The 27,022-nt window shown below is 36.6% G+C and overlaps 1 protein-coding gene across 1 annotated transcript; it reads right to left on the reverse strand.

The window, feature by feature from the left end:
- Positions 1-2,421: 2,421 nt before the first annotated feature.
- Positions 2,422-26,637, reverse strand: flot1b (flotillin 1b). The gene is made up of 13 exons (XM_056474748.1): positions 26,530-26,637; positions 25,784-25,838; positions 19,776-19,851; positions 15,051-15,141; positions 14,819-14,962; positions 14,196-14,315; positions 11,313-11,408; positions 11,076-11,228; positions 10,109-10,290; positions 9,914-9,959; positions 8,053-8,190; positions 5,652-5,816; positions 2,422-3,700 (listed from the first exon to the last, which is right to left on the reverse strand). Exons 2-13 carry the CDS (start codon positions 25,824-25,826, stop codon positions 3,677-3,679), a joined length of 1,278 nt encoding a protein of 425 aa, XP_056330723.1. The 5' UTR covers positions 25,827-25,838; positions 26,530-26,637; the 3' UTR covers positions 2,422-3,676.
- Between the last annotated feature and the right edge of the window lie 385 nt (positions 26,638-27,022).

The following is a 27,022-nucleotide window of genomic DNA, read 5'->3' on the forward strand; positions in this document are numbered from 1 at the left end:
AGACCACATAAGTCCGTAGGAGAGAAAAACAGCATTTTTTTCAGCGTACATTTGAAACTACAGCTGAACAAATCATCACAGAACAAGTAAGTGACATTCTATGTCAAACTTTCTCTTTTGTATTTTCTAGGGCTCTATTTATACCATAGTAATCTGGTAGTGTTTGCTTTGCTCTTGCTTTTTTTGGGGTTAATTATTGTGATCTCCCTATTGCAACAGAGTTCAGGGAAACCTCTGTAGACTGATGGCATTTCATGCCGTTCAGCCTTATAATCTTAAATGAGCAAAATCACCTGTTTTGTCATTATTTTAGACATTACACTAGAGAATCATTCAAATACTAGCTCTACAGGGAACTAGCTCCACTAGGAAGTAGTTCCTCTTACAAAAGGGTTTTTTAGACTCTCCGTGTTTGATTTTCTTTTTTATATACACAATTATGCCATCGAACTGTTGTATAAACGCAATATCACACTTGTAGCAGTGTGATGTGGCTGTATATCATCAATGGGGCAGGAAGGCACTCGGCCTGGGGCCTTGAGCCAACGCACGCCTCCCACCAATGCAATATAAAGCCATATGCACTACTACTCGTGTGATATTGCTAATTTAACGCTTATATTTGTATTACATTACGTTATTTTATAGCAAATAAATTGCCTTTGATTCTCACACTTCATTCATTTTTCTTCAGCTTTGTCCCTGATTTATAAGGGATCACCACAGTGGAAACAATTGGTATGTCACGTTCTAGAATCTCAGAAATGTATCAAATCATTTACCAGTAGCGCAAAATAAAACTGATGTCTGTAAAGGAACGTCATATTCCAGAACAAAACAAATCTGTGCATTAACTGTGCAGAGAAAGCTGATTAAATAAATGAACCAGCTTATCTGTGATTGACAGGGTACCAGGACCGAGTTTGGACACGCTCAAAGTTCATTAGGATTACTTATAACAGCAGGGGGCGACTCAGAGTAACTCAAGACAAAACTGTGGAGAAGAGGTCAGTGCATGGAGTTGCTAAATCAATGACTTTAATTATATATACAATTTATAGTTCTGATGAACACATAAACATGTTTGCCACGCATTCTTGCGTGCCCTATTGGTCAGTCATGTCCAAACACAACGTAAGTCAGTCACGTAAAACGTTGAAAGTTCCTTGAAACGCTTTAAAACGTGCATTTTTGTCCCACATGTATTTAATGTTTGACAATATCAACCGAAACATGAATACATAGTAGCCCCTCCCCTTTTGGATAAACAGCCAATAGCCTTTCACTTTTATCACAGCTCTGCCAGCGAGAGTGGTTGAGCTCAAGCACATCTAGTGAAAAGCAAATGAGAAGCGTCTTGAAAGGGGCGGGACTTGTCAAATATTTTAGAGCACTTGATGAGAAGCTGAAGTATAAGATGACGTCAAATAAAGAAATTTAGGCGGAAGTAACAAACTTTAAGCTTTTGATGTTTACATCTTCTAAATGCAAATTTTGTCACTGTTTTGGTGGACACTAGCTTATACACTCACTGGTCACTTTATTAGGTACACCTTACTAGTACCGGGTTGGACCCCTTTTTGCCTTCACAACTGTTTTAAGCCTTCTTGGCATAGATTCAACAAGGTACTGGAAATATTCCTCAAAGATATTGGTTCATCGGCTGCACATCCATGATGCGAATCTCCATTCCAACACATCCCATAAAGGGATGGACATGGTCAGCAACAATACTCAGGTAGGCTGGGGCATTGACACAATGCTTAATTGGTACTAATGGGCCCAAAGTGTGCCAAGAACATGTCCTTCACACCATTACACCACCAGCCTGAACCATTGATACAAGGCAGGATGATCCATGCTTTCATTTTGTTGACGCCAAATTCTGACCCTATCATCCGAATGTTGCAGCAGAAATCGAAACTCATCAGCCCAGGCAACGTTTTTCTGTTCTTAGCTGACAGGAGTGGTACCCAGTGTGGCCATCTGCTGCTGTAGCCCATCCGCCTCAAGGTTGGACGTGTTGTGCATTCAGAGATGCTCTTCTGCATCCCTCAGTTGTAACATGTGGTTATTTGAGTTACTGTTGCCTTTCTATCAGCTGGAACCAGTCTGGCCATTCTCCTCTGACATCAACAAGGCATTTGCGTCCACAGAACTGCCGCTCACTGGATATTTTCTCCTTTTCAGACCATTCTCTGTAAACCCTAGAGATGGTTGTGCAAAAAAAAATCCCAGCAGATCAGTAGTTTCTGAAATACTCAGACCAGCCCGTCTGGAACCAACAGCCATGCCACGTTCAAAGTCCCCTAAATCCCCTTTCTTCCACACAGTTTCAACACATCATATAATTATTCATGGCATGTAAGAGAGACAGAGAAGACCTTGTGCAAACATTCACAACAGCCACAAATGGACACGTTTAAATGAACAGCTCATGCTAACAGTTTATTGTTCATATTAAAGGGTACATACTTATAGAATCACAGGTATGAATCTACGTTCAGTCTGGATATACAGGTGAAAACATCTACATCACTAATGAACATACAGTAAGGCAATACGGAGTTAATCTGTTGAGTAACAAACGACAGCAAAAGAGGAGTTACTGTAACGAAAGCAAACTGACAGCGAAATGCTGAAGGCAATTAGTCATTAAGGCCAAGAAGTTTCACATGACATGCCGCAGTTATTGAAACACGAGAGAGAAAGAAAAAAGCAGGCTCAACTCCGTTTCAGTCCATGAGGAAGTAAAACAGGCACTTTTTTGCAGGCACAAACTGAAGAACTTTTGGTTTACCTAACATTAATTAGATTTTAGTGTGAAGTAAACAGCAGCACGGTAAAACTAACATCTTACATGATAGAAGACTGCATTTTTGCAACTGTTCGAAAATGAAGAAAGAAATGAAACAACCTTCACTCCTTATCAGTTTCTGTGGGTTTTTGCGGGCTGCGTTCATAACCAAACCTGTTTTCACATCTTTTTCCATTAGTTCACAAACTTCTCAATACACCCCTACTTACTAAACTTTGCTGAAACACACGGGCCCATTTAAAAAAAGATAAAAAATTCAATATAAGTCCAAACGTCAGTTAGTTTTAGTTGTAGTGTCAGGAAAATCCTTCACAGACTGTAGGATCACGTCTTATTGTACAATGATTTTTAAAAGACACCTAAAGCAAACTTTTCAGTTATAAAATGGCAAGAATAAATCTTCACATTGCAGTTTAAGATATGCAGGTTAAGCATGTGGAGTATGGCTTCAGTAATGCACTTGAGGTGAATATATATATCCATATATCTGCATTTGTCTGAAATGCACTTTGGTTTGGAGAGGAACTGAACCGGTTTCAACAGGAGTGTGGCTCTAACAGTTAGAAATACAGAAAACTTTAAAAACGAAAGGGAAAAAGCCGCCCTGCTTCCCTGAATCTTCAATGTAGTTAGCCTAACTTCATATAAATGATCATTATACTGCTGTATGACAAAATAATGCACTTCACAAAACACAATATAAAAACTGAAGGTTATATCTGGTGGAATAGAAAAGCATGACCTCAAATGTTCCAGCTTCAATAGGAGAACAGGCATGCAAACATGCTAACAGATGAGAAAAGCGGAGATGCAGGATCAGAGCCGCTTCCTTCATCATCATCATCATCATCATCTTCATTAGCCCATGCGGGTTAAACCAGCCTGAACAAAAAAACACATTTAGTTAGTCTGCAGTGGAAAAGCAGCTGGTTTTTAAGTTAGCAAAGTCCTGAATATAATCTTAATGGAAATGAACTTTATTTTGATTAAAACTATTGAAAATAGAAAGCATTTAACTAGAATTATGCATTTATGTATAACAAAAGCTTTTCAAAATGACTGCTGCTTTAGCATCTCTAATTTGAACTTCACTGAGATACTGTTGATGTTTAGGTTTACAGTTAAGGTTGATTTTGTTTGTATAAATGTGATGATCCTGAATTATTTTAATTCATAAATGTAAAAATATATAAATATTCTGTCATTACTAGTAGGCTTGGGCTGGTATAAGATTCTGACGGTATGATAACAGATAAAACGATCACGGTTTTGTGATTAATGCTCTAAAATATATATTTTAAAATGTCTGGGTAAAATAACTACTTTTTCCACATTGAACACCATATTTTCTTAAAAAAAACTGCGATAAACCTTGAAACTGTTTATCCTCCCATGCCTAATCACTAGACAAACACGGAATCTGCGCACAGAAATCACAGATTTTTGAGTCCATCCTTCAATCCATTTATTTATGTAAATATATATATATATTAATTTCAGTAATATTAGTTATTAATAACAAAGACTATAGAATACACAAGACGCGTCACTCGTATAGTTTTGAATAGGGAAAAGTGTAACAGTCAATATGGTGAATGAAGCCCCGCCTACTAGTACATGAGCCAATCATCGATCGCTATAGACTGATGATTCTCCAGGGGAAAAGCTCTGACCAGACGTGTGCTTTTAGGAGTTTATCGGTCAACAAACGCACTGGAATACTTGCTTCATAGTCATAAGAAATATATCCACATAAAGCTTGAAATCTTTGCTTTTAACTGAACCAAACTACACTTGAAAACATACGTTTTTTTGGTTTTGTAATCTGTATGAAACTAAAGGGAGGTACAGTCCATCAGACGCACATCACATGACAGCAACTCCACTAACGCCCACAAACTTGTAAACAAAGAGTCGCTGTCATTTCTGGAGGAGATTCAGCATCAAGACCATGTCGTGAATTACTTCAGAAGACTAGTGTCATCTGACAATCATTATTTAGAGGATGATCATGTGTAACACGGCCATAAATAAGGTCGGTGTCGTGATCTCGTTCTTTTTGAGTGCGCATGCGCATTAGCTCGGGCCTGAAAATATGCAGATTTCGTTTGATTTGAACGTTTAGAAAAGAGATTTATGAGACCGTTGTTGTTTAATTTTATTGGTGCTTCCAAATATGTAGTGTAATCTTATGCTTGGATACCAGCTTTGGAGAATTTGATGTTTCTTTATTCAGACAGCATGCCCAAGAGGCATTTCACAGATAGCCACAGAGTGAAATGACTTATCTTAAAGGGACTTTGTTAATAATCGGCAAATGCCTATATAGTTTAAATACAATACAGTTTGTAAAGTAATATATTCTGTCCTCTAATAGATATATTACCGGTATACCTACAAGAGGTTTTTTTATAATCAGACAAGTAGTTTTCATTAGATTTGCTTTGTAAACCTTAAAGAAAAGTTTAAATAGTGTTTATTTTTAATCTCATGTTAAGTTTTTAGTTCTATACTCTTCTATATAAATTCAGTCATTTTGTACAAAATTTTGAGCAGAAATAGCAAAAAATGTCCACAGATTCTGTCTGGCCCTAGTCGTCACACAGAAATGACACACATATTGTGAATAACTATTCTGATGTAACCTAAATAAACACAGTTTAAATAAGACATGATGATTGGTAGAAGAATCTGATGAAAATTTGTCAAAGATTCCATACAGTACCAATAGAAATGCAGACGCTGTATGTCATGTGATTTGCAGCCTGATACAATCAGACCCTACAGGCAGAAAGAAAAGTCTTCTAGCTGCTAGCTACTCGTGTGTGTTCACCTGTGAGATATTGACTCCAGTCAGTTTCTCCACAGTGCTCGGCAGGCGGGTCATGATATCCAAAACTTCTCCTGTCAGCTTGGCGGCGCCCACTTCTGACCCACCGCTCGACACCATGGTGACCTTCTGGGCGGCACAAAGAGGCTTGCTGATCTCCTCTGCCATCTGCAGGAGTGGAGGACAAATATGAAGGCGTGATCTTATTACAGATAGCAGTAATCCTAGCATTCTTTCAGAGAGTCAGTTTAAAAACAAATGCATTTGTGCAATGATGCCATACATAAATACACAAAGGTATTATTAAAGCACCCAATAATAATAATAATAATAATAATAATAAAAACTGTTATGAATCAGAATGTAGTTAGATTATAGTGTCTTATTATTATAAGTCTGTTTCTCAACCACATTTCTGGAGGACCACCAGCGCTGTATATTTTTCATGTCTCTCTAACCAAACACACCTCACACGCTCATTAGCAGAGACCGGAAGACCTGTAATGGGTGTGACAAAGGAGACATCCAAAACATGCAGTGTTGGTGTCCTCCAGGAATGTGGTTGAGAAACACTGAACTTATGAAAGTTAAGAAAGCAAAAAAAAGGATTCTCTTTAATATTAGCTAGATTTAATTAAGCAGCATCACAAAAACAAAATCCGCATGTGAGCAAGACTGCAAATGTGATTTAATTGTCCTCCAGGGTTGATTGTACAACGAACAAGAAGCTTACTTAAAGAAAACAGTTCTATAAAATCCCTGAGCAGACCATTTGAGCATCTCAATGCAACACTGCAATGTTTCATTCCTGAATGAATCTCTTTTTGAACAAAACATTTGAGCTATTGATTCATTGATCCATTTATAAAGACTGAATAGCCACATTTCCACTGTCATGCCTAAAGCGAGCGAGCCAGTGTGAGTCAGGGCCAGTCGCTTTCCATAGTCACTTCCGGGGCCTGATCAGGCCAAAGCGGGGCTTTCTCGGGGCCAGCGGCCTGCTTTTTGGGCCCGCCAAATACCTTGGGCCAAAGCGAGCTGGCTGGGGCTTCGGGGCAGAGTGAAAGCAGAGGCGGAGTTTCCAAGATGGTGTGCCACTGTCATTACACTAGTTTTCCCATCACGCACGAGTACATGTGCCAATAAATAAATAAATAAGGGAAAAAAAACAATAGCAACTGGTCAGTTTAAGATATCCCGTAAAACACCTTATAGACTGGGGGTCTTTTGCTTAAGTTCGCTCTTATGTTTCCCTTTTAAATATAAGCCTGTTGCATAAAATAATGATTAATGTAGTTTTGATTTAATAAGTGATATTTCTGAACACATAATAATCTTAACACCATATTAAACAGCAGCTAGTAATTTTCAGTTGTTGAGAGGTTTTGTCACGTTTAAGTGAAGTTTCATAAACTAATTTCGAGAGGAGCATGTGATATGCAGCACGTCTGGTCACTCATCTGTAATCAGTAATAATCCAATCAGAGTGATCCTAGTTTACTATAAATGGATCAATTTCTCCCTACTGTTCTATCTTCGCTTGGAAGAATCCCCCCTTCCACCCTATCTCCTCCTTTTCCTCCCTTTCTAAAGGGGGAGCTCTCGAGACCTACCTGATCTCGGATCTCCTGATATGCTTATCGACCGGGCAGGAGCCCTGGGCTCAAATATCTCCGAGCTCAGGGTTCTCTCCCGGGACAGCATGCCAAACCTGCTTTATACGCCAGGCATATCTAAGTGAAAACTCTTGAAAAGGTGTGTTTGTGCATGAAACATGCGCATTTAGATGCCAACAGTCAGTCGGCGAGTATACAAATATAATGAATGAAAATACAAAGGCCTATGCGTTTAGACATAGAATGTAATGCTGTACAGTAACGTGTCATTTGCTTGTTTCGATTATCTCGATTTTAATCCTTTCGTGATAATCCGATTGTCTGCCTGATTCCCGCTGAACTGGGCGGGTTGTGTGATGTTTGATTCGTGGGGCGTCCTGGGGCTAAACCACTAGTAATATAATTCAATACAATTATAATTTGACAGTGAAATACAGTCTAATTAACAATACCAAAAAATCCCAAATAATCTAGAGGTATAACCACTTAATTATCCACAATGAGCCAGGTTCAAAACCATTTAATGGAGATTTGGTCTAAAAGAGGCAATTCGTCACCTCAAGATTTAACCTCATTTACATTCAGATAAAAAAAACGAACATTTGAACTGAGAGGAGCCCACCCTGACTAAAGTCTACTGGCAAGCATGCACATCTGAAGGAAAGTTTTGATTAACTTAGAGTTAATAAAGAGAGCTGAAAAAAATAACGGGCCCAAAACAGTTCTTTCACAAACTGGATCCCTCTGAACCTTTTCTTTTGACACTGAGAAAGTTGAGAAGCACTGACCAGTGGTAGTTTCTCCAGCAGCATGTCCACCATGGCTCCTTCTTTGTACCCTTTAAAAGCTTCTGCCTTCTTGGCCATCTGTTCAGCTTCAGCCCGACCCTTCGCCTCCAGTGCAAAGGCCTCGGCCTCTCCCTTCATCTGAAAGAGACAGAAATAGATTAAAAGGAGAGAGAGGGTGTTAAAGAGGTGTGTGTTGTGTGCGCAGTTGACACACCAGAGCTCACTTTACACCTAGCATCAGGATGCAGACGACTACAGAATCATCTCACAGAATGATTCATTTCAAACATGCGACTGAAGTTATGAAGAGAGCTGGGAGTATAAATGTTATTTGATATAATTATTTATTAATATCTTCTCATGCAGCACTACACACAGCCGTAGTTCACTGAAAAGCGACAACTACCAAAGAGTGATTTTAAACAAGATTTTGCTAAGCTTGTCAGTGAACTACGACTCTATTTAGTAAACGCTGCTCATTAGAAACGGCTTTATTAACAAAAAAGCATCCCAATAGTCTTGGATTAATCTCCCAGCTCTGTGCGTAATCTCTTTCTACAATGTAGGGATGTACCAAAATTAGAATGCATGATAAAACCCCTATTCACACATACAGACCCTTCCGGATAATTACCAGATGATAATTTTCCCAAAAGGTCTGTATGTGTGAACAGGCCCTTTTTGAAAATACCGGTAAATTCGTTCCGGCAATTTTCCGGAAAAAGAAGTTACTGGTAACTGGTTACTGGTAACATTACTGGTAATTTTTGCCGGAATGCTGCTCTGTATGAACGCAGAAGGAAGATAAGAGAGAGCGCGTTCACGTATAGAAAGCGCTGACGTGAGACGTCTACTCCAGCCAATCAGAACACTCAGACACATTCACATCTGCGCTGTTTATGAAAATAAAAGCCTTTGACTCTTTTTCCAGACACATTTAGCTGCTAGATGTTAGTCAGATAACGTTTCTATGTTCCTTCTTTATACAACTGCCGAACAAAATTATTGATAAAACGCTTATGATAAACGACTGTTCAAACCACCTTTAAGCTCTTTCTCAGTTGCTTGACGCGTGTGCACGTGAAGTGCTCTGGTGAGCGCCAGCACACACATATTATGTACCATCAACCATCAGCAAAAGCCTGAAATCTTCTATGTTTAGAAATACAAGCGAGCCGTTTAGAGGTCATTTGTAGATAATGATGTCAGAATTTACCGGTATTTTAGTATGGATCTGTGAATGGTCTTTTCCGCAACGTTCTTGCCTGTGTGAACAGTGCTTTTTTTTAAATATATCAGTAAAGTCATTGCAGTAATTTTCCAGATATTTACCGGTATCACTGTGTGAAACGGGCTAATATGTGTCATGGCTTCGCAATCAAAAAATGTCATTATAATGGAAGTGAATGGGGCAAAAACAGCCATGAACATAATGAAAGGTTAGTAAATTTGCCCAGTGTGTATTGTTGAGTTTTTAAAAAATTATAAAGCATTTTCCCAAAATATGTGTCAAAATAAGATTTGCCACCAAAAATGATTCCATTTGCTGAAACAAAGAAAAAGCTGTGGCCAAATTAAGACTCAAAATCCCCCCAGAGTGGAGGAAAACATCCCCAACAGCGCACAAGGGTCAAGTAATATTTAAAAAATGTGTAAGATTTTCAATTGATCATATTAATAATCAGTTATATTAATTGAAGAAATAGTAGCCAATAAAATATCGACATTTTATGGACAGTATAACCTTATTGACCGTGAATGTCCAGAAAAGGCTATGTGTTTTGTCTGACCACCTCCGATTAAATGACTGAAAGCAAATTGAATCCAAATAGAAAGAAATCTGAAGAGATTGAGAACTCACTCTTATGGACTCTGCCTCAGCTTCTGCCTCCATGATCAACTGAAGCCTGTTGGATGAGAGACGACATGATTTTTGAAGACTAGAACATCTCAATTTTTTTAGCATCAAAGCAGAACGTGTGTTAAATTACACAAAATGCAAAAACAACTTTTTTAAACCCCAATTTTTAATGTAGAACTGCGCCAGTTTCCGCACCGTTCTGCCTCAGCGAGCTTCTCAATGCGGTATCTCTCAGCCTCGGCTGGTTTGCGGATCTTGGCCTCCAGTTCCTTCTCTCTGCGGGTGATCTCCTGCTCCTGAAGCATAATCTGCTGAGTTCGCTCCACAACCTGAACCTGCATCTTCTCCTCCTCAATACGCTGTTTGGTTTTAGCCACCTAATTCAAATAACAGCCATTATAAAACGTAGTCGAGAGTGACATAAAGGTGCTGTAAATAAGTTTTTGATTCTTCTGAAGCATAAAAATACCATAATATGTGTTTAGATGAACATATTTGATCATCTGAAAAACAGTGAAAAGCTGAAGAGCTGTATCCCGCCACGCAGAATGACCACTTTATCAAAGTCCTTCAGATCACTTGGTTCTCACTCAATTATTCTCTTTTCAAAATGTGCATTCTGTGTTCTTGTAGTCAATCTGGCAACCTGCATGTCTATCAAGTAGTCGAAGGAGGTGCCAGGTAAATATATATATATATATATATTTTTTTTTTGAATTTGTACACTCAATCTTACCATAATATTTTTAAAATGAAATCTATCATCACTACCATTATTAACTCACGCTTCACTTATTAATTCTTATTATTTATTCTGTTGAACAGGGAGGAAGTTATAGTGAAGAATGCTGGGAAAAAAGCAGCAGCCATTGACCTTTTTGTTCCTACTATGGATTTCAACAGCTGCTTTTTCCCAACATTCTTCAGAATATCATTTTTTGAAGTTGATAAAAGGTTAGAACCACTTGAGTGTTAGTAACTGTTTAAGGAGCATTGATAAACCTCACATTTAGATGATGAGTGATGTAAATTGGGTGTTTTGATTGGCCTTTTTTGTTGTGGTTACCTAGTTTTACATGATTTCTTATATTCCTTAAAATATTAAACTGTTTCCCAGTCTTTATTTTACAAGCTGGAAACTACGTTTAATATCATTCGGTACCTGAAGCTGATATGCCATTTCAGACTCGGCCTTCTTGGTGTTGACCTCAACATCATAGGCAGCTTTCTTCAGCTCAAAGTCTCTCTGAGCTTTAGCCATCTCGATCTCATTCTTATACTGAGCAGAGATCTTCTCCTGCATGGCGTGAGCTTCCTATACACACAAACACACACGTTTCACACAATTAGTTTTATCCAACACCATTAAATCACAACAAGATCTTGAAAAAAGTCTCACCCTGATGACGGCATCTCTCTTGAACTGAGCTTCACCGATACGAGCATCTTTTTGCACCTGAGCAGTACGAGCTTTACCCAAAGAGCTTAGATAATCCTGTAAGAGAGTCACAGGTCAGTTTCAGACTAAAATTCATGTTATTACAAATATATTATGCTTTAACAGTCTGGGGTAAGCATTGCGGTGGCGCAGTAGGTATTGTTGTCGCCTAACAGCAAGAAGGTTGTTGGTTCGAGCTTTAGCTGGGTCAGTTGGCGTTTCTGTGTGGAGTTTGCATGTTCTCCCCGCGTTCGCGTGAGTTTCCCCCACAGTCCAAAGACATGCGGTACAGGTGAATTGGGTAGGCTAAATTGTCCGTAGTGTATGAGTGTGAATGAGTGTGTATAGATGTTTCCCAGAGATGGGTTGCAGCTGGAAAGGCATCTGCTGCGTAAAACATGTGCTGGATAAGTTGGCGGCTCATTCCGCGGTGCTAATAACTAATAACCAAACTAATAAAGGGACTAAGCCGAAGAAAAAAAAAATGAATGAAGTCTGGGGTCAGTAACACAATTTATTCTTTTAGCAAAATAAATTAAATTGTTTGAAAGTGCAGTTATTTTATATTTGCTGTATTTTGGACAGATGTATTAGCATAACTGTAGTCTTCAATGAACCAATGGGAGAAAGCAGAATTGAAGAGTTCCGATGTAAAACCCTCTAAATCCATCAGACCTCTTTTTTTGTAAATGAGCATTTTCTATCAGACTCCTCTGATTAGGTTCAGCAGTTTCGTTTTATAGTTATTGAATAGGTTATTAGCTGGTAAATAAAATAACTTTTTTCAAAAATGTCACTTTAGACAATTCTTTGGTTTTTAACAAGGTAAATTTTATTTTGTGTCAGAACTAGCTAAATCCACAAGTGCTTTTTTTTTTCAAAAACCTCTAAATCCTCTTATTGGGACAAGACAGTGTAATAAGTTGAAAATCCTAAAGATGCAATTCAAAATTATTTTACCAAACATAAAACACATTACACAATCCACCTAAAATTAAAAATACATAAATCTGTCAAGTGCAATAATAAATAACATTAAATGGACATTAATTAAATCTTAACAATCTGTTGTCATTTCTGATTCAGATTTAATGTAAGTAGAGCAATGTAAACATTGCAAACATTGTAAACTAAGCTTGTTAGATACAAATAATGTAGTGTAAAAACACAAACATTGTGAATTAATATCTGTGCATTGTGTATAAAAAGCTTATCAGACGTATAGGTATCATGAAGTAATACAAATAATGTAGTTTTTTTTACATTATATTTATCTTTTAAAAAACAGCTTACATTAGCAAATAAAACACAAGGTAGGTCTACTGGGCAAAAAGGGTCTCTCAGACACTTTTAAAAGCTGTCATTCATTCATCCTCACCAAACTCAAGGTCTCATTTTCGTCTCTTGTTTATCCTCATAGCATGCGTGTGGGATAAAAGAACGCATCATAACTTCGCCTTTCGTGAAATGGAGTTGCTGTTTACTGTATAGTAAATCGGACTCGTTCAAAGTAGCGTCACTGCGCGAAAAAACGCTATGAATGCCACACTTCTGACTGTACAATATGTTCTCTTTTTCTTATAATGCAGAGTTTTGAGCTGTGGGACGTTTTCATTTGCCAATCACTGACAGTCAGACAGGCTCATCCAATTAATCGAACTTTAAGACTCTAAAATCTAAATTGGAATCCTAGTGCAACACTCTCCTCATAAAAGTCGGCGTTTCAGCGCCCTGCTACATTGAAAAATATGATTCCATTTGCGCCTTCTCGGGATATAGCGGCTTTTGCTGTCAAAGGCAAGTGCCGTTTGGAGGCTTTTGCAAGCAAACTGTTAATTCTGAACGTGCTGACACTGGAATTTGGATGATTTGAAGCAAAAATATTTGTTGAACATATACTACTTTCCTAAAGCATTCACTCAGTGTCATTAGCTCATTTTTGGCTGAAGTGGCGTTTAGCGGCTTTTGCATCTGAACTCTTCAATTGTAAACATATAATTGGAAGAAAATGTTTTCAGAAAAGTTCAGCTTTCTCAATGAAATCAGTTATTAATGAAACATTTGTGTTCATAAAAACTCGCAAAAGTATTCCATTCGCTTAATAAACGTTGCATTCTCTCACAAAACAAGCTGCAATCTTTTGTCAAAACAAGTGAGTTCATGCAAAAAACATTTGTATTCTCTTGCAAAATGTATGCACTCTTCTAAAAATATATATATATATCAAATCCTGCAGAGATAATCTAGCATTTTCTCATAAAACATCTGCATTTGTTTCACAAAATGATTGAGTTGCCCTGGCAAAAGGTGTGCAATTTATAAATCGTTTGGGTCACACTAACATACTGTTCTCTCACAAAAAATTTGTGTGTGTTCCCATGAAAATACACTGCATTCTCTTACAAAATATTTGAGTTACCTCACAAAACATTGGTATTCCCTTGCAGAACATTTGTATTCTCTAACAAAAATATAGCATTCTCAAAGACGTTCTCTTGAAATCATTTCCATACTGTTAAATTATTGCATTCTCTTGAAGACACTATGCATTACAGAGGAAAATCTAGCATTTCCTTGCAGTCCTGAGAAAAACATATGCAATCTTTTAATATGTTTGTGTTCTTGCATAAATAATGTTTGCATTATCTCACAAGTGTTCCCCCGAGAAATGTTGTGTTTAAAGAATTCTCTAGCAAACATTTGCATTCTCTGGCATAAGTGTTGCGTCCCCCTGAGAAACTTGCATTCCCTCACAAAACACAAGTGTACGGTTATTTTTTTAATTTTAAAAGTCATAGAGCTCCTAAATTATGTTTGTTAAGAGTGTGAAGTACATGAAATCACCTGATCATCATGCACATCTTTGAGAGTGTAGCTGACAACACCAATCCCCATGTTGACCAGGTCAGAGGAAGCCACCTTAAAGACCTGCTCTGAGAACTTTTTACGGTCCTGGTAGATCTCCTGTAGAGGCAAACACAGAGAAACTGTACAGTAAATAACAAATAATCAGATAAGAGCTGTAGTATAAAAATATCTTAGTCTCCAAAGGTTGCTTGTTGATTTTGGCACTAAAACCCTTCAGGTCTATTTGAAATGTTCTTACAAAATGCTTACTTCTCCCTTCTCTGTGTGTGTGAGATTTATTTATTTTTTTATTTGAATGCCATATCAGTAGCGCTGACTATATTCATGCCAAACCTATCCCAAATATACAATATATAACATGCAATCATATCAGTTACTTAATAAACATTCATTATACAAAATAACAACAACACTGAAAAGAGTCATCTACAATCTTTTAGTTTGATTAACAATAAACATTTTAAAATTCCTCCAGAAGTCTTGAGTGAACAATTTTACATCTCATATGTACAACTTGATCATGTCTATTTTCAAAATGGTAATTATTTATTTATTTATGTGTGTGTGTGTGATATATAGAATACAAATAACTAAAATACCTCCACAGTCAGGTGGGCGATAATGGCTCTCTGATGTCCCTCAAGAGTCTCCAGGGCAATCTGAGCAATCTCACCCTCGGACTTGCCCATGAACATCTGACAGGCGGCGGCCAGCATTTCTTTATTCTGACCCTGGATCTTCACCTGCGCAGCACATGGGCATCAGCACTCAAATGAAACTGAGAAGAACATAACGTAACATGGAATTGATAAGCGTGTGTGTGTCCCTAACCTGGGCAATGCCAGTGACTGAGATCGGTACACCGTGTCTGGTGTAGACCTTGTCACTCTTCACGTTCAGAGTCAGAGTATTGAGAGTGATCCTGCGAGAAAGCGAAAACAAACAAGTCAAAAACTAGCAGTTAAGTATGATGCCTTTTAAAGTTGAAATAAAGATGCGATAGTTGGAATTGATTGGATTGTTGTGGTTTTTTATTTAGCAATCTCATGGAAGAGACAGTTTGTATGCAAAAAGAGCTTTCTACTAAAAGCCGTTAAACCTAAATTAATTTACAGAGCTGAATTGAAGTGTACTGTAAACATTTTATCACAGTATAACACTTTTATAACCGTTTCTTGCTGTATAAGCCATACACAGTATGTTACTGCACATGTTGTTTTCACAGTATTATTATAGCAGCTATACTGTGTATGCAGTTTACAGTTTGTTACAGTAGCTGTGAAATATATTCTGAAGCCGCCTTTCCACTGCACACGACATGAAGGGTGAGTACTTAATAACAAGTGGAGTAATTAGTTTTCACATTTTTAGGTGAATTAATTAAATGTAATGCAAGTAAATGTTCATTTCTATCAGTGGTGAGATCCATTACAGTATATTAGAAAGAGTTCATTCAGAGCATTGTGTGTCTTCTCCTGTATTTTGCCATCCAGCGAGTAATAAATAGTAATGTTTTCATTCATATACAGATATGAAGTAGCATTTTTCATTAGCAGTGCAAATAAAAATATTACTGCATAGTAACATACAGTATCATTTAAAATAGCAGTACAATACTGTGCTTTACAGTAATAAAAACAGTAAAATGCTGTATTTAATTTTACTGTATGCTAAATACTGTGAAATGTCACTATTGTGTATGTTACGTTAAGCTACAACATAATAATGTAAATAATGTAAGTGCATTTGGCCGTTGTAGTTTTACAGTTTAGCGTATTGATTTATGTTATGTATATAACTTATAAGCCACAAATAAAACAGGAATGGTCTTAATATAGGGCCCAATTTGAACAAATGAATCGCCCACACATACACTATCTATAGATTATGCTGGGGAATTAACCCCTTAAAAAAACTTGACTAATTAGACTGGAAGTGGATGTGGCTACCATGACTGTTGCTGTCTATGGAGGAGGAGAGCTCTCGGATTTCATCTAAAATATCTTAATTTGCATTCTGAAGATGAACGAAGATCTCAGGGATTTGAAACAAGATGGAGTTCAAATGTATTTTGCCATCCAGCGAGTAATAAATAGTAATGTTTTCATTCATATACAGATATGAAGTAGCATTTTTCATTAGCAGTGCAAATAAAAATATTACTGCATAGTAACATACAGTATCATTTAAAATAGCGGTACAATACTGTGCTTAAACAGTAATAAAAACAGTAAAATGCTGTATTTAATTTTACTGTATGCTAAATACTGTGAACTGTCACTATTGTGTATCTTACGTTAAGCTACAACATAATAATGTAAATAATGTAAGTGCATTTGGCCGTTGTAGTTTTACAGTTTAGCGTATTGATTTATGTTATGTATATAACTTATATGCCACAAATAAGACAGGAATGGTCTCAGTATAGGGCCCAATTTGAACAAATAAATCGCCCACATATATACGATCTATAGATTATGCTGGGGAATTAACCCCTTAAAAAAAACTTGACTAATTAGACTGGAAGTGGATGTGGCTACCATGACTGTTGCTGTCTATGGAGGAGGAGAGCTCTCGGATTTCATCTAAAATATCTTAATTTGCATTCTGAAGATGAACGAAGATCTCGGGGATTTGAAACAAGATGGAGTTGAGTAATAATAAAAAGGGGAGTAATTAATTACCGAGTTTTCATTTTTCGGTGAACAAACCCTTAAGATTCTTCAGTTCTGTCAGTGCGAGGTGCATTACGCTGCATTAGAGTTCATACAGTGCATTGTGTGTCTTCTTTGCAGATTTTTCCATTCGAGGAGTCATAAATTGTAATATTTTTATTCGTATACAGATATGAAAGTATTTTCGTTAGAACTATAAATACAAATATTAATTATGAAACTAATTAAAGTGAAAATTACTGTATAGTAACACAGTATTATTTAAAATAGCAGTACAATACTGTGCTTAAACAGTAATAAAAACAGTAAAATGCTGTATTTAATTTTACAGTATGCTAAATACTGTGAAATGTCACTATTGTGTATCTTACGTTAAGCTACAACATAATAATGTAAATAATGTAAGTGCATTTGGCCGTTGTAGTTTTACAGTTTAGCGTATTGATTTATGTTATGTATATAACTTATAAGCCACAAATAAGACAGGAATGGTCTTAATATAGGGCCCAATTTGGACAAATGAATCGCCCACATATACACTATCTATAGATTATGCTGGGGAATTAACCCCTTAAAAAAAACTTGACTAATTAGACTGGAAGTGGATGTGGCTACCATGACTGTTGCTGTCTATGGAGGAGGAGAGCTCTCGGATTTCATCTGAAATATCTTAATTTGCATTCCGAAGATGAACGAAGATCTCGGGGATTTGAAACAAGATGGAGTTGAGTAATTAATAAAAAGGGGAGTAATTAATTACAGAGTTTTCATTTTTCGGTGAACAAACCCTTAAGATTCTTCAGTTCTGTCAGTGCGAGGTGCATTACGCTGCATTAGAGTTCATACAGTGCATTGTGTGTCTTCTCTGCAGATTTTTCCATCCGAGGAGTCATAAATTGTAATATTTTTATTCGTATACAGATATGAAAGTATTTTCGTTAGCACTATAAATACAAATATTAATTATGAAACTAATTAAAGTGAAAATTACTGTATAGTAACACAGTATTATTTAAAATAGCAGTACAATACTGTGCTTAAACAGTAATAAAAACAGTAAAATGCTGTATTTAATTTTACAGTACGCTAAAAACTGTGAAATGTCACTATTGTGTATCTTACGTTAAGCTACAACATAATAATGTAAATAACGTAAGTGCATTTGGCCGTTGTAGTTTTACAGTTTAGCGTATCGGTTTATGTTATGTATATAACTTATACGCCACAAATAAGACAGGAATGGTCTTAATATAGGGCCCAATTTTGACAAATGAATCGCCCACATATACACTATCTATAGATTATGCTGGGGAATTAACCCCTTAAAAAAAACTTGACTAATTAGACTCGAAGTCGATGTGGCTACCATGACTGTTGCTGTCTACGGAGGAGGAGAGCTCTCGGATTTCATCTAAAATACCTTAATTTAATAAATACAGATATGCTCACTGAATACAAACCTAACAGATCACTCAGATCTTTAGGATCAAATAGATTAGAAATCCCAAGAGTTCAGTCAAAGCAGGGTGAATCGGCTTTCAGCTACTACGCCCCTCGTTGCTGGAATCAGCTTCCAGAAATGATCAGATGTGCTCCAACATTAGGCACATTCAAATCAAGACTGAAAACACATCTGTTTAGCTGTGCCTTTACTGAATGAGCACTGTGCTACGTCCGACTACTATGTTTTTCTCTTCTTTTTAATTCTTTTATAACACATTTTATCAGCTTTTATTTTATTTTTATTCTTACCATTTTTATGTTTGTTTTTATTTCTCTTATAATTGTTTCTTTTATTCCTGTTTATGTAAAGCACTTTGAATTGCCACTGTGTATGAAATGTGCTATATAAATAAACTTGCCTTGCCTTGCCTTGCCTTAATTTGCATTCTGAAGATGAACGAAGATCTCGGGGATTTGAAACAAGATGGAGTTGAGTAATTAATAAAAAGGGGAGTAATTAATTACAGAGTTTTCATTTTTCGGTGAACAAACCCTTAAGATTCTTCAGTTCTGTCAGTGCGAGGTGCATTACGCTGCATTAGAGTTCATACAGTGCATTGTGTGTCTCTGCAGATTTTTCCATTCGAGGAGTCATAAATTGTAATATTTTTATTCGTATACAGATATGAAAGTATTTTCGTTAGAACTATAAATACAAATATTAATTATGAAACTAATTAAAGTGAAAATTACTGTATAGTAACACAGTGTTATTTAAAATAGCGGTACAATATTGTGCTTAAACAGTATAAAATTAAAAACAGTAAAATGCTGTATTTAATTTTACAGTACGCTAAATACCAAAGCGGAACTTAAACTTACATAATAATATAAATGTAAGCGCATTTAGCCATTGGAGTTTTTCAGTTTATCGTATTAATTTATGCATATAATTTATAGGTCGCAAATAAGACAAAAATGGCCTCAAAATAGAGCCTAATTTGGACAAATGAATCGCCCCACCCAAATATACAGTATCTATAGATTATGCTGGGGAATTAACCCTTCAAAGAAACTTGGCTAATGAGACTCAAAGTGGGTGTGGCTTCCATTATAAGCAGACTTTGATAAATGATGCTGTACAAACAACTGCAGAGATCTACAATTGGTAAAAAGGTTTTCTTTAAGGGCCGAGTGATTCATCAATCCTGTCATGTATACGTGGAGAGGAATGTAAACAGATAGAGTCTCACTGCCCACAGAGCTTCGCTTGCTTTAGTTCCCATAATTTCATGAGCCCCGTGACTCTCAGACTACTCAGGAACTGCATTAGAGACTCGCACCGTGACGCTTGGTTAAACAGAAGGATTCCTGTCCATGTGTTTTCCAGCACTAACATGTTCAAACAATCAGTCCCCTATTGTAATTTGATACATACCTCTGGATTTGCTGAATGCAAGGAAAAACAAACACTCGTCCACCAGCAATCATGAGAGGAGGAGAGCGGCCACATCCTAAAAGAGACAACACACAGAGAGGGTTTGTTCACCGGTTTAACATCAATACTTCATTTTGAAAATAAACCAGCTATAGTTGTTGGATGCATGTCCTAAATCTTACTATTCTGAATCTTCTGTTAGATGTACGTTTATGTCACGCCAATAGTATACTGTATATATAACAGTGTTAGGGATGATCTGATATTAAAATAAAGATTATTATTTTACAGTCAATAAATCATTGGATTTAGTTTAAAATTAAGTTCATTTTCGAGTTCATCAATAAAAACATATCACATTTAACTGTGTAATTTATTTATTGGTGCTAGAAATCGATATTTCATAAAAGCATGGGTAATCTAGGAAACCTACAGTTAAATAACCAGTATAAACCAATGGTGATTTATTGTGTATTCATGCACAATATTGTTAAAATTGATATTAAAAAAAACTTTTCATGAGCAAGAACCTTTGTATTGTTAAAAAAAACATATTTCAAATATTTATTTTACAGTTGTTTTGAACTTTATCCATCAAATAATGTTGAAAAAAGTCATTTGTTTTCAAGTAGATGAGAAAAAATAAGTATAAATTCAAACTATTTCTGAAAAATCAGGTAACACTAAAGCCTGAAAATACAGCTGCTGCAAATTTAGCATCACCATCACAGGAATAAATTAGATTTAAGATAGATTTCAATAAAACAATTACTTATGTCATGTTTTACTGATTGTAATTCACACTTCCTATCTTTTACATGCAAAACCTACACTCACTGGCCACTTTATTAGGTCAAGCAGATCTGCTGTAGTTCAAACCAAGCATCAGAATGGGGAAGAAAGATGATTTAAGTGAATTTGAACGTGGCAGGGTTGTTGGTGCCAGACGGGCTGGTCTGAGTATTTCAGAAACTGCTGATCTACTGGGATTTTCACGCACAACCATCTCTAGGGTTTACAAAAAAAGAGAAAGAGAGAAGGAAGAGAAAATATCCAGTGAGCGGCAGTTCTGTGGGTGCAAATGCCTTGTTGATGCCAGAGGTCAGAGGAGAATGGCCAGACTGGTTCGAGCTGATAGAAAGGCAACAGTAACTCAAATAACCACTCGTTATAATGGAGCTAAGCAGAAGAGCATCTCACACAACACGTCCAACCTTGAGGCGGATGAGCTACAGCAACAAAAGACCACACCGGGTGTCACTGTCAGCTAGGAACAGGAAGCTGAGGCTACAATTCTCACAGGCTCACTAAAATTGGACAATAGAAGATTGGAAAAATGTTGCCTGGGCTGATGAGTCTCGATTTCTGCTGCAACATTCAGATGATAGGGTCACAATTTGGCCTCAACAACATGAAAGCATGGATCCATCCTGCCTTATAACAACGGTTCAGGCTGGTGGTGGTGGTTTAATGGTGTGGGGTATATTTGGCACACTTTGGGCCTATTAGTACCAATTGAGCATCTTGTCAACGCCACAGCCTACCTAAGTATTGTTGCTGACCATGTCCATCCCTTTATGACCACAGTGTCTGATGGCAACTTGATGGCAACATCTTCTGATGGCAACTTCCAGCAGGATAATGCACCATGTCATTAAGCGTGAATCATCTCAGAGTAGTTTCTTGAACAGGACAATGAGTTCACTGTACTCCTGGCCTCCACAGTCACCAGATCTCAATCCAATAGAGCACCTTTGGGATGTGGTGGAACAGGAGACTTGCATCATGCATCTGCAGCCGACAAATCTGCAGCAACTGCGTGATGCTATCATGTCAGTATGGACCAAAATCACTGAGGAATATTTCCAGTCCCTTGTTAGTACCTACGCCACAAAGGATTAAGGCAGTTCTGAAGGCAAAAGGGGTCCAACCCTGTTCTAGTAAGGTGTACCTAATAAAGTGACCGGTGAGTGTACATTCAAAATGATTTACTATTATCATCAGGACACAAAAAAAACAAATGTAATCATTACATCACATCATTCAATCCCCCAGTCTAACAACAAATCACACCAAACAAAAAGCTGCTTTCTTTGAACTGCAATGTGTCAATTCCTTTCCAACATTAGCAAAGCCACTCATGAACCCACTTCCTGCCATTGCATGTCAAGTGCTTACAGAGAGGGCGACAGAGACATAATGAAGCTGGTGACATATTTTCTGCCCCTCTGCACAGCGCGAGTTGCCTTCATTAACCTTGTTGTAGCAAATGTGAGCCTGCTGGGCTTTTCCCCTTAACTAAATGGCGATTTTAATGTGTAACCACTGACATTTATCTAAACAAAACTTCACCTGTATTACAGTGAACTTTGTGTCTGTTTTGACCTGTGAATGAAAGTCACATGAATAGCTCAAACCAGTTCTGCATTTGGTCATTGTTGAAAAAGAATGCAGTTTACACAATTTCATTGATCCTTAAAGTCATTGCAAAACTCTATGGTTTCTTGCAAAAAAAGTCTAACAGCTCTCTGCAGTTATTTAGATCAATCAACAATACAGCTGAGTGAAGTTGTTTTAATTTCATTTTAACACCAAATATTTACAGTATATTTTGTTTGCTCATTGTAAGTTTCAAGAATTATAATATCTCAAGTGTACTAACAGTGTTCTAAATCATGCTAGGTAAACACAAGCAACACAAAGTGTTATAGCAACTTTTGAAAACATGCTAGCGATATGCTAAAAGATGTTACCAGAGTTCCTTAGAAAAATTCACCATCATTTTAACACAAAACAGAGGGAAGAAACATTATTTTTGTAGTTGAAGCATATAACTACTAATTAACCATGGTTTTGCTACACTAACTATAGTTTAGCGATGGTATTTGTGGTACACCTATGCTTACAAAAAATGTGGTATATGCACACAGACTTTTAACTTTCAGTCTGCCAGCCCAATCGTTTCCGGTGAACTGTGAGAGAGAGAATTTTAATTTTCTAGCCATTTTCAGCTTCTATGGCTATGTCACGGCAAAAAAACAAAAAAAAAAAACAGATAAAGTTCATCATATACATTTTATAAATACCACTTTTCTATAATTATAAAAATATTCTAACAATTAAAAGTCATCAACAGCAATAAATAATACACAAGGTGAAATACATAAATAATAATATTAAGGATAATATTTAGGATAAAAATCTAAAACTGTTTTTTAAGGTTTACTTTTGATAAAAATAGTACAATTTTAGAAGGATTCACATTTAAAAATATTTCATTTAAAGTCTCTCCAGATAAAAAATTGTTGTCTGATAACATTAAAAATAGGGCACTCCACAGATATATGTTTAACAGTTTGGTGCCCTTACAAAATTGTCACGTTTAATATCTGATTTCTTTAAAAATCAATGATCTTTATAGGTGATATAAAGTGGGTCTTAGACTGGACAAGAAGCACTGCATTAAATTCCATTTTACCCTGGCATGTCTTTAAAATGTGGAAACTTTTTTTACCCCCAAAAATTTTTACCCCAGTATTGTCAATGGAGTTTCTGCGCTAGCCTGCTGCTACTGATGGCACTTGTGTTTACAAAGTCTTTCATCTCGCTTTATGCTTGAACAACTAAATGAATGCTTAGGTCTATTTAATTGATTGTATTGTAATTACATTACAACATCATAGTCACATTAACCTTTCAGTGGAAGTTAATCGTTGGCTAGAAAACACAACTGTGTATATACCCCATAGTAATCATGCAAATTACTTCTACAATAAAATTATAGCTAATATTTGTAAGTAAAATCAAGCTAGAAACGTGTTAGCAATATGCAAACCATGTTATCAGTTTGGTAAATTATTGTATAGACCAGGGATCACCAACATGGTGCCCGCGAGGACCACATGAGTTGCCCGCGGGCCTGTTCTAAAAATAGCTCACCATAGCGTCGCCACTTACCAGTAAGCTGCATATAATATTTTTTGTAGCTATTCTTTTTAAATCACACTTGCATTGGTGTAAATTTGAAAATGACATTAAGTTATATATATATATATATATACATATATACATATAAAAACTTTTAAAATGTTTCATATTAGCTAGCTGGTCTCCACAGCAATGGTTGTGGGTGCAGTAGAGGGAAGGAGATGATTTGAAAATATGGCAGAACAAGAAAAATATATCCTTTTTACAGTGAATAGGAGGAAGAGTTCTTTTGTACTTCATTTGATGACGGCAAATGGGCACAATGCTGAGAGACAATTCAGAACGTGTCATGCAAGCTAATGTTACCATGTTAACTACCCACCGGGCAGCGAACTACAAGTGGAAAAAGTCCACGAACTAAAGAAATTTTTTTTTTTCACGAGACCGGTGAAAACCCCCTAAAAAGCAACCGAAGCCTCATTTAGAGCTACACTTAGAAAAAAAGGCATTTTCAGACAGGAAAGCAAAACTGTGCTTAATGACTAGAACGAATGTAATCTTCACTCTCTCCGATGTCCAACACGGGACAACTACAATGGTTAGAAGAGTGTCGCTATGTTAAAAATGCTGTAGATTTGGTGATGATTTCAGCAAAATCTGAAAGTTGATTTATGTTACACAATTGATAATCTGTACAAACATGGTATATTGTAGTGCATGACTTGCTAAAAATTGTTAGTGGCAAGTGAAAATATTGTAGAAGTGATCATTTGAAAATATAAATACTTGCAAAGAGTTATAGAAATAAAGTGTTGCTTATTGATTTTTCTCAGTTTTGTACCTTGTTAAATCATTGTTGACAACTATTGTGGGAAAACATTAACATGATCAGTGTCTTCACATAGATGAATATCAATAATTATTAATAATAATATATCATTAAAGTAAATTGAGCAAATTTGTTATTTGAGAGGTGTGTATCAAGCTGGTAGCCCTTCACATTAATCAGTACCCAAGAAGTAGCTCTCAGTTTAAAAAAAAAGGCTGGTGACCCCTAGTATAGACCTTTTCCATGGAATGCTAAATTATCCATTATGCTTTGCCTGTGCAATTGGTTAAGCCTATTTAACAAAAATCGTAACTGTCTAGGTGAAACAGATGTTACAAAGTAGAAATTTCTAAGTGTCGCAAGCCACTGGCTTTCACCCTTAATGCAAACCTGTGCAGGTTCAATAGTCTATGGAAATCACATTCTGCTTATTGTTGACTAGTGTTCATAACACTCTTGACTGAGAAATGTTTTGAGCACTTTGTGGCTGTTCTGACAGCAAAAACACAACATTGTTTAAAGCCTCCACAATTGGTCATAACCACGAACATTCTCTAACTTTAGACAATTACTAACCTTAAGTTTGAAGCGTTTTACTCTCTGCTATGGTGCCTATGGTCAACATGCTACCATTTTTAATCACGATTTACACGTTAGCCACAATATTGCATGCTAGCAGTGCATTAAATTATGCTAGAAACATGCTAATATTATAACACGCTATGTGTGCTAAAACATGTTTGACACATGCTATCAACAACATACTAATATATGCTAGCAGCAAATACTAAAATATGTAGAAAAACATGCTAGCGATACGCTAAACTTTGTTAGCCGTGTGCTAAAACATAACATTGTAGCACTCATAAATCAAGTTAGAAATGTGCTTTAACATACTACAAGTGTATTATATCTTCCTAGAAACATGTTAAAGACAAGCAACCTTTTAAAACATGCTATGAACATGCTAAGGGCTTGTTAACCTGCTAGAATTGTGCCAACTCATGTTATAAGTGAAGCAAATTAGTAACTACATTATACTGAATGATTAATCTGAACAGTTTCAGTTCAATATTCAAACTTTCACACTGTGCTTTCTCAAGCAAACGTCAAAGATTTTCTTGACAAGCTTTTTAAATGTAGGTTATTTGTGCAGTACTTGCAGAACTCCACAGTTTGTAAGACCTCCTAACACATTCCTTTCTATTCATATGTCATAACAGTGTAATAAAGCCCAACAGATGCAGCATACCTGAGACCACCATCGCCTCATTGGGACCACAGGTGTAAAACATCTTCAATTAGATCTAAAGAAAGAAAGCAGAAGTATTTTAAACGGCATCAGTCGCTAGATCGACACGTGCTGGGAATATTTTAGATATGACATCTGAGTAAACACAGAGCTAGATAATCTCCTGAGTTCAGTGGTGACTAGTAGTTTATGCCTCTCATGTGAGTGTACTCTTCTCTTTGCCTTTCTGTATAAGAGCTGTTCACGTTATTTAAAACGCAGACCTGGTAACCATATCTTATATTTACACTGGCGTAGAAATGGGCATAATAATACAAGGTTACTTTCCAAATATTATATAGCTTAAAGGCTGTAATTTATCATGAGTTTAAATAGTTATTACATAACCATTCCCGTATATTCGATACACTTAAGAAGACCCACATTTAGATCGCACAAAACCGCAAAACTATTGAAAAAATGTGTAAGCCGATCAAAATTCGATTTTAAAAGAGACCCTCTCTATATTACAATAAAATCTACATCCGAAAGCACGATTACTAGTAAAACAGGTACGATTGTACGTATTTAAAAAACAACTTATCTGTGCCCACAGGCACCAATGTATTTACAACAGAACAGGAAATGCTTGGCTACTCCTTCGCTACGGCTATGCTGCATTTCACGCTGCTAAAGTTTACTCTGGTGTTGAGAATCACAAATCTACACATTCCGCGACACTTAAACATAAAACTATGTGTTCTTACCGATTGCAGATATTTCGTTTAAAGCGAAGTTATCTCGAAGTGCGGCTCGGATTGTTTCAGTTGTGTCAATGGCAAAGAAAACTCGCCGTAATTACGCAGTCTCGGCCACGCCTCACAAACACTCACTGGCTGCGTCTCAAAACTTAGTTGAGCTCCCTACCGGGACAGCACGTTGAACCGTTCAAGATGCAGCCTGTGTAGGGAGTTCACTAGGTTTTACGACGGTAAGGGAGTAAAGTAAATCAATACACTGCTCTCTGCCGTGACCCTTTTCACAAGACTGATATGACCGTTGACGTGTTTACGGTCTCCAGAATCTTAAATCCTTGAAAGTTTTTAATATTTGGATTTTTTTTAAAACGTATGTATTTTTATATGCATATATGTATGTACTATTACATCTTTGCGTCAAATTACAAAAATACGAATTAATGCTTATGCCATGCGAGGTGTTTGTAATGCACTGTCTATGGGGTTGAAAGTAAATCTGACA

This window comes from Danio aesculapii, chromosome 16 (assembly GCF_903798145.1).
Source record: "Danio aesculapii chromosome 16, fDanAes4.1, whole genome shotgun sequence".
Taxonomy (NCBI): Eukaryota; Metazoa; Chordata; class Actinopteri; order Cypriniformes; family Danionidae; genus Danio; species Danio aesculapii.

Coding starts and splice junctions, on each gene's coding strand:
- flot1b (XM_056474748.1), bottom strand. CDS start 25,826: ATGTTTTACACCTGTGGTCCCAATGAGGCGATGGTGGTCTCAG. Junction 15,142..19,775: donor TGCATTCAGCAAATCCAGAG/GTATGTATCAAA, acceptor GCTTTCTCGCAG/GATCACTCTCAATACTCTGA. Junction 11,229..11,312: donor AGAGAGATGCCGTCATCAGG/GTGAGACTTTTT, acceptor TTGTGTGTATAG/GAAGCTCACGCCATGCAGGA.